Genomic DNA, 8,354 nt, shown 5'->3' with positions numbered 1-8,354 from the left:
AATCCATTACTGCCACCTGCTGGTGAACATGGAAAATTACAACAATAGTTTACATCTAACATGGTTTATGCACACTTGTGAATGACATAATGTAAAATCATATCAGATGACAAGGTAACGGCTCCTAGGAGATTGTAGCGGGGTAGAAGAGTGTCGTAACACAATTCTGCGGTGTTATATCCACATCTCTTCCGGCCCCATTGAAAATGAATGGGGCTGAACAGTTCGGACCCATTCAACTGACGTCTAAATGGACCCTTATTCTGTGTTGGGAGTATTTTCTGCGTCTCTTGCCTTTTAAAATAGATTTGCCCCCAGATTTTTGCTTCCACAAATACACTCTGTTTACCAAATAGTCCTGCACATCCCTTTTAAATTTTGTCTCTTTAATATTATTTTATTTTCCAAGGCATTTCTTTTAGATTTTTATCTAATGTCACAAACACATACTTTTCATTAAAGGGTAGCAGGGTATTTTGCATCGCTATGATTTTCTCACGATTAAGGCCCCTTGCAGACGTGTGTGAGCGGAATAGGTCCGGATGCGTTCAGTGAAAAATGCGCGATTTCACAAGCAAGTTCATTCAGTTTTTTATGCGATCGCGTAAAAAAAATTTCTCGCGGGTGCAATGCAAGTTTTGCATGCGTGTGATAAAAAACAGAAGGCTTACAAACAACATCTCTTGGCAACCATCAGTGAAAAACGCAACGCATCCGCAAGCAAGATTTTCACGCAGCCCCATTCACTTCTATGCAGCCAGCGTTGCGTGAAAATCGCAGAATATAGAACATGCTGCGATTTTCCTGCAACGCACAAGTGATGCGTCAAAAACAATGCTCATGTACACAGACCAATTGAAATAAATGGGTCCGGATTCAATGCGGGTGCAATGCGCTGAATACTTGCTCGTCTTTCAACAGTGCTTCTTCCTGCTCTCCAATCAGGCTGATTAGTCTTACTGAGCATTCAGACAATGCAGCATTCCAGATTTCCATAAAGTCCAACGAATAATTAAATGGATTTTTTTTTCAGCCGTAGCCCACTGGGAATCATCGATTTGTCAAGATAAAATCTTAACGTCTTGGCATCCCACCAGGTGCGCATTTCTATGGATAACAAAGACTCAAGTTTCCGCATTAACAATTTCTTGTTAGGAGTGTCGTTAAAAGCTGTATCGGCTGTAGTTGATACATCAAAAATAATATCTGCTTTATTCAGTCTTGCACTACAGCCCATAACATCATCAAGGCACATTGCTCTCGGCATGCCTTCTGACAAATCTGGTTCAGCCATTATGCGACCAACGCTTTAATGTATAGTTGGTTGGTGGGGAGCAACGAAATAATTGTCCAAAGCAATTCGACGTGCACGGATCCCAGACCAGGAATCAATCAAAACAGTAGAAAAAAATCCAGCAGCAGGCTTAGGATAAAAAACAATGGGCCAGATTTATCATTAGCTCAAGTCAGAATAATGGAGTGAAAAAGTCGCACATTTTTGCGCAATCACTAAAACTGCGCAAAAATTTGCAACTTTTTTCTGCTCTGCACTATGCTCGCCAGTTTTCTGAAAGTGGGCGTGTTTTCTTATGTAAATTAATCTCTAGACAGATTTACTATTGAGACTATTTAAAAAGTCGCAAAAAATTGCGCAATTTCACTCCAGTGAGGACCATGCTTATCTTATGAGACTTTTTAATAGAACATGCGAATTTTTCATAAAGATGTGCGACTTTTGTAAAGCTGCTTTCTGACGGATAAACTGCTACCGTCAAACCACATTTATTACAGTCTTAAAGGGCCGATCATAAATCTGACTTGGCTAAAACTGACTTTAGCGATATGTGAAAGTGGAGTGAGCTGTCAGAGTCATGATAAATCTGGCCCATTGTCTTTATTATAAAATCCATAGGCTGACCAGACAGGCAAGGTCTACGCGTTTCGAATGTACATCTTAATCATGACCACATCGTGTTATCACATACTCTGGTTTAAAAATTCTCTCTTGCCAGAAGGCACACCCCCATCCAGGGTACGCTATCCTATCTAAGGGTACTTTCACAATAGTGTTTAAGTTTTTCGGTATTGAGTTCCATCCTAGGGCTCAATACCGGAAAAAACGATCCAATATGTTCCTGGAAAAGTTCTCAGCTTTTAACAGCGGCTTGAGGAATTAGCTAGTATTGTCAGTTGCGTATAATTTTGGTGCATTTTCTGCAGTAATTTGTGTATGTATATATTTTTTTATCCGCACAATGTATAATTTTGTGTAAGATGTCCTTGTGGTGCATGCGGTCCGCCCCGGCATCCTCCATTGGACGCATTTTTTTTATGGGTATTGCCGTTAAGGCATTCAAAAGGGTCAGTTGGAGTTTCCTGGAGGCAACGTTACGCAAATTGGGCCTGGGTCTTAGGATGAGGTAATGGATCATGGCATTATATCACAATACTTAGCCCAAATAAGGATTGTTTCCCTGTATACCTCAATTTCCATAAGAAATGGGACTCGACAGAGGTACCCCCTCTCCCAATTTCTATATATCCTTGTGATGGAGTCTTTGGCCAATGCCCTCAGACATAATTCCTCTATTAGAGGAATATGGACGGGTAACATGTAGAATAAATTGTCCCTGTTTGCCGAAGACCAACTCATCTTTAACTCATCACCTAGGATAGGTATTCCACCAATCCTACAAGAGTTTCAGGTCTATAGCAGGCTTAGTAATTTCAAAGTTAATATCCAAAAATAGGAAATGCTTAAATACTACACTATCCTCAACTGAAGTGAGGAATCTTAGAGATCTTTCCTTTTCAATGGCAGAACATATCCATTAAATATCTTGGGGTTCATTTGCCAGCTCATACCACCAAGGCGTTTTCTCTTAACTACTTGCCTATGCTCTCAGAGTTGGATAAATATCTTGATAAGTGGCTCCAGTTGCACCTTTCCTGGTTTGGAAGGATAAATATGCTTAAACTGGACACACTACCCAAGCTCCTATAGCTGTTGGATTCTGCCTTTAGACCTGCCTAAATCTTTCCTTAATAAGATATGTAACGTGACCTCTAGGTTTGTATGGAAAGGTGGCAGATCTAGGCTGAGACTTAATGTCTTGGCCAGGGGCGTAGCTATAGGGGGTGCAGAGGTAGCAGTCGCTACCGGGCCCAAAGACCCTTGTGCCACATAAGACACTGGCATTATAAAAAGTGCATGCTGGTCAATTTACACCTCTGGCTGGAGGGAAGGGGTTAGGTCAAGAATTTGGCATGAGGGGGTGCCGTTTCAATGTTTGCCTCAGGCAGCAGGAAGGCTACGTGCTCCCCTGCCCCTCTCCAACAAGGACTGAGAGAAGGGGGGCCCAAGCTGAACTATTGCACTAGGGCCCATTAGCTTTTAGCTATGCCCCTGGTCTTGGCACTGCACAAATCACTTACTGAGCTACAATTAGTAAATGTGCTTTGGATCTTTTCGACCACAGATCCTATAAATTATGGGTCCAGATGGAACATCTTAGCGCAGGGGTCAGCAACCTTTGGCACTCCAGCTGTTGTGAAACTACAATTCCCAGCATGCTTCATTCATTTTTAGAGGTGTTCTGAGAAGAACACAAGTATGCTGGGAGTTGTAGTTTCACAACACCTGGAGTGCCGGAGGTTGCCTACCCCTGTCTTAGCGGTTCAGTCCAAGCACAGGGGGTTTGCCTGTCACCTTTGTTGGAATCCTTATTAAAACCATGGAGACGTTTTGCCCTCAAATTAAGTTTGCGCAGCCCAGGTAAAATGGGTGGCAATGCCAGGTCCTTGTTCCCTTGTGGCAAGAAGTGATGTCTCTCTACAATGCACTTAATGGAGAGTCTTTAGCTCTTACTCCGGAGATGGGTCTTTTATCTATTTTCCCAATCCTGCTTTCTAGGGTCCAAAGGGGGCTTTTGGGATTTTTTTTATTTTGGCGACGACTCATCATTTCATCCCTAAGAAGTGGAAGTCTACTTCCTCTCCCTCCCTGCTCTGGGTTGAGGCTCTGAATCAAAGCATGACGACAGTGGAACTCAGAGCTGAAGATGCACAAGGCAGTCAATATGCAAATTTTTCAATTTTTTTACCGGATTTTTTTTTTCCTCTCTCTCTCTCTCTTCTTCTGACGGATCACAAAAACGGAAATCTAAACAGTGATGTGCATGCACCCTTATTTTAATCTTTCTTGGTACTGTAGTCCACCCATTATTACTTTAGCTGCCCTCCTCTGAACCTTCTCCAGCTCTTTTGTGAACTGGTGCCCAGAATTACGTAATACTCCATGTGTGGTCTGACTAAAGTGGCAGAACTACTATATGTTGTCATGTATATCTATACCTCTTTTGATGCACCCCTTGAACTTATTGTCCCGACACTGGTTGCTACAGTTATGTTTACTGTCAACTAAAAAGTCCAGTGATATGAGATGCCCAGAATCAATGCCATAACCCAAACTTTGGCAACTTCTCCACAGCAGTAAATAATATATTACTCAATCAGGACAGGATTGTTGCCTGGTTGTCTTGTATTCCGAAGCCTAGCGTATTAGGCCACCCTGCATAACAATAGTGGTGCCGCTAGCTTATGTGCCAGCAGTGTACCGCAAGTCCCATTCTCTATGATAAGAAAGGAGGTACCCTGGAATAACAGGGGGCTGGGGTTGGGCCAGACCAAGTTCATATTTTTTTGGAAAACTTTGCTAAGAAAAAAAGGCTACAGGAGGAGGATGAAAATTCATTCAGCTGCAAGGGTATTTAGTGCACTGATGTAACAATACCATATACTGTATAATTCAGTGCTCAGGTCATTTGTAGTGAGACCCTTTGTTGATTTCATTCTGAAGAGGGTTGTGGAAGACCCAAGGGCTTTTGCCCTACATAAATTTCGACCCTGAACTTGCTGAACTTCGAGAATTGTTGGGTGCACCCTAACTAAAATTGAATCATTATCCATTATGTCCTCAGTTTCGCATTTCTCAGTAGGTTTAGATGGGATGGGGGGGGGGGGATGTCTACTTTATATGGACTGAAGCAAACTGTGATTTTGAGTTTCTATGAAATCTAAAAATGAACAAAAAATGTCTAAATATAAAATTGCCATTTGATAAGACTTATTTGAAGTATCAGATATATTCTGCTTAGCAGGTAAGGACAGACTGCTGCTTTGTGGATTAGTGTAGTCATTTATTCAGGATATGGAAGATCCGTAGAACATCTTTTGGTAATAATTCACTAATCTGCTTCAGGGAAAAATGATAGAGAAGATCCATTCAGCCTTCACACTCCCACAACCGGTGACCATGGCAGAGGGGGGCATGTCCTACATGAACATTTAAATTCTTTGAATGAGCTGACGAGATCAGCAAACATACCTTGAAGAACCATTTAGTCTTCTAGTTATGCTCCCTGCTGTAAGGTAAGTAGCCCCAATATTTCATTCTATATGGCCATACGTGTTTGCAAATGGTATACACTGGAGGTGCACCATATTTTGAGAAACCCTATTGGCATATGGATGTGGAACCTGATCTCTTCCAAACTAGGTTTGTTGGCTGCCACCCCTGGCATTTTCCTCTCCAACTTCAGGAAGCTGGCCCACGCTCCACATTTATGCACCTCCATCATGAGACAGACATTCTTAGCAGTGCAGAGTTTATCAAGTACTGCCATTATATTGTAACTGCCTTTGATGGTCTTTGTGTAGTTTGAGGTCATGGACAGGTGGAGGAGAGTATGGCTGCATGATCGGACTACACAGTGTGTTGTCTGTTACAGTGGTGATACATTACAGCATCCTAGGAATTATAGAAACAAAAACAGGAATATCATGGAGTGGCGTTTTACACCAGTCTATGATATCCCCTTTGCTGCCAGAGGTTGCACCTAATTTATAACAATGGGCATACCTTGTTATAAATTAGGCACATCCTCCGACAGTCCATGAGCTGAGACTGAAATCTACAGCAGCTTCAAGCTACCATAGATTTCAGTCTTCTTTTACACAAAGAAAAATGGCGTAAAAGAAGAAACATTTGCCGAACCCGCTGCACCCCTTCCTTTAATGGAAAGTTGAGAGATTGTGTAGAAACATCACTTGCGCCTATATTTAAGTTTGCAATTGTTTTTAAAACAGAAAACTGTTGTGTGGGGAAATGATACATTCCTGTTAGGGCTGCCTCAATGTGAACATGGTTCTTCTAAGGAGAAATAAGGGGCATTGCCATGACAAACGGGGCATATTGGGGTTTCAAGACACCATGTGCAGAAAATGGAGGTCAAAACACAATTGAAATTGTGTAAACTTATAGTGCTTCTGGAAATGGACTTATCAGACAGCAGTTATAATTTTGCTATTTTAACACAGAATGTTTACTCCTCAACTAATATCCTTGGTCCTGGTTACTTACTTGTCTGCTGTGCAAGGGCGTCTGCCATGTCATCTCGTCAATGCCACCATATCTGCCGAGAAGGACCACTGTCCAGTGTGCATCACCTTTACAACCACAATCTGCAGTGGTCACTGTTGGGCAAAGGTGAGCTTTGGATTTTGCTTTGATTCAGTTGTGTAAAATTAGAGAGCTCCTGCAATGTTGTCACTATGCGGTCGTGTGCATTACACCTTTAAAGTCTGTGGGTCCGCAAAAAATTGGAATGCAATCTTTTTTTGGCGGACATGCTGAACAGTCTGCCAAAAAACAGATCCGCATTTTTTGCGGACAGCATATGGCCATCTGAATGAGCCCTAAATGGAATGTTCCTCAAGTATACCGTTTAAGGCTACTTTCACACTAGCGTTCGGGTGTCCGCTTGTGAGCTCCGTTTGAAGGGGCTCACAAGCGGCCCTGAACGCATCCGTCCAGCCCTAATGCATTCTGAGTGGATGCGGATCCGCTTAGAATGCATCAGTCTGGCAGCGTTCAGCCTCCGCTCCGCTCAGCAGGTGGACACCTGAACGCTGCTTGCAGCGTTCGGGTGTCCGCCCGGCCGTGCGGATCCGTCCAGACTTACAATGTAAGTCAATGGGGACAGATCCGTTTGAAGATGACACAATATGGCTCAATCTTCAAACGGATCCGTACCCCCTTTGACTTTCAATGTAAAGTCTGGACGGATCCGTTCAGGCTACTTTCACATTTAGAATTTTTTTTACAATATAATGCAGACGGATCCGCTCTGAACGCAAGTGTGAAAGTAGCCTAATCACGGGACATTTCAAGAAGCGTTTTAAATTTTGCTGGCAACATTTTTTGATTACGTAATACCCCAAAGAGTGGAGGGGAGTCTGTGAAATTGTCGAATCTCATATATATTCAGTAGAATCCTTACTATATTCCCCAGAAGTGTTCAAATATACAGGAACATTATATCACAAAAACAGAGTGATTTGTACAAATCTGTGTTTATATTCAGCTGAATTTTTCCTACAATAGTCCTGAATTTTGTGTATACTTGGGGAAGATTACCCATACAATAAGGGTTTGCTATATAGAGTGTACAACACCCCAACCTAGGGGGGTATTTGCAATAGAGCCGCCAACATTTACAACATTTTATGTATTTACAATTTTATTGCTTATTATTATTAGAGTTATTTTAATAATAAAAAGGATGGATGTCATGGTTATAGTTTAGTTGGTCCGTTAATTGTCCCTTTACATATAGTTCAATTATCTTATTCTTTCTCACTGTATTGTGGGTACCGCCAGGAGTGCACCAGTCCATTTCTTGAGACTACTGTAGAGCCGCCAAGCCTTTTTATAAAAAATTTTTTCTAAATGGAATGTGTTTATTTTTATTTTTTTAACAGGATCCAGTCTATAAAACTGCTCTTGCTGCAGTTAAACAAAAAATCTGCACGTATAAAGACATTCGCTATGACACCATCAAACTACCAGACTGTTTACCTGGCACAGACCCTTTCTTCACCTACCCTGTGGCACTGAGTTGTGACTGTGACCTCTGTAAGATGGACTACAGCGACTGTACCGTGGAGAGTAGTAGTGAGCCTGATGTGTGCGTGAAGAGCCGCCTAGATATGTAATACCCTCCAGCCAAAGCACAAAACATGGAGATTCTATAGGCAAATTCCCCAAATCTATAATAAAAATCTACATATGTAGCGGATCTGCTGATGACTGTAAGCATGTAACGTACACTACCCTTAATAAATCCAAGTGCTTTACACATCACTACCTCATTCTTTGTAGACTTGCCTCAGTGATTTGGCACAGTAGTCACTCAATAAGTCACATGATGAAATATTTCAATGATTGCTTCTTAAAATAACGAAATTAATAAAGCAACCCGACTGCCTCCGGTCATCTCATCTTTAGCATGCAG

At 41.8% G+C, this 8,354-nt stretch overlaps 1 protein-coding gene across 1 annotated transcript; it reads left to right on the top strand.

Annotated features, from left to right (window-relative positions):
• The first annotated feature begins 5,300 nt into the window (after nucleotides 1–5,300).
• On the top strand, nucleotides 5,301–8,238 carry LHB (luteinizing hormone subunit beta). Its single transcript, XM_044278143.1, has 3 exons — nucleotides 5,301–5,430; nucleotides 6,379–6,547; nucleotides 7,822–8,238. The coding sequence occupies exons 1-3, from the start codon at nucleotides 5,414–5,416 to the stop codon at nucleotides 8,053–8,055; spliced, it is 420 nt and encodes a 139-aa protein (XP_044134078.1). The 5' UTR covers nucleotides 5,301–5,413; the 3' UTR covers nucleotides 8,056–8,238.
• Nucleotides 8,239–8,354: the final 116 nt, after the last annotated feature.

This window comes from Bufo gargarizans, chromosome 2 (assembly GCF_014858855.1).
Source record: "Bufo gargarizans isolate SCDJY-AF-19 chromosome 2, ASM1485885v1, whole genome shotgun sequence".
Classification (NCBI taxonomy): domain Eukaryota; kingdom Metazoa; phylum Chordata; class Amphibia; order Anura; family Bufonidae; genus Bufo; species Bufo gargarizans.
This window is presented reverse-complemented; position numbering and strand designations above follow the sequence as displayed.

Excerpts from the sequence above, each read along its gene's own strand:
- LHB (XM_044278143.1), top strand. Across the intron at positions 6,548-7,821 it reads GTGGTCACTGTTGGGCAAAG|GATCCAGTCTATAAAACTGC; the intron begins GTGAGCTTTGGA and ends TTTTTTTAACAG.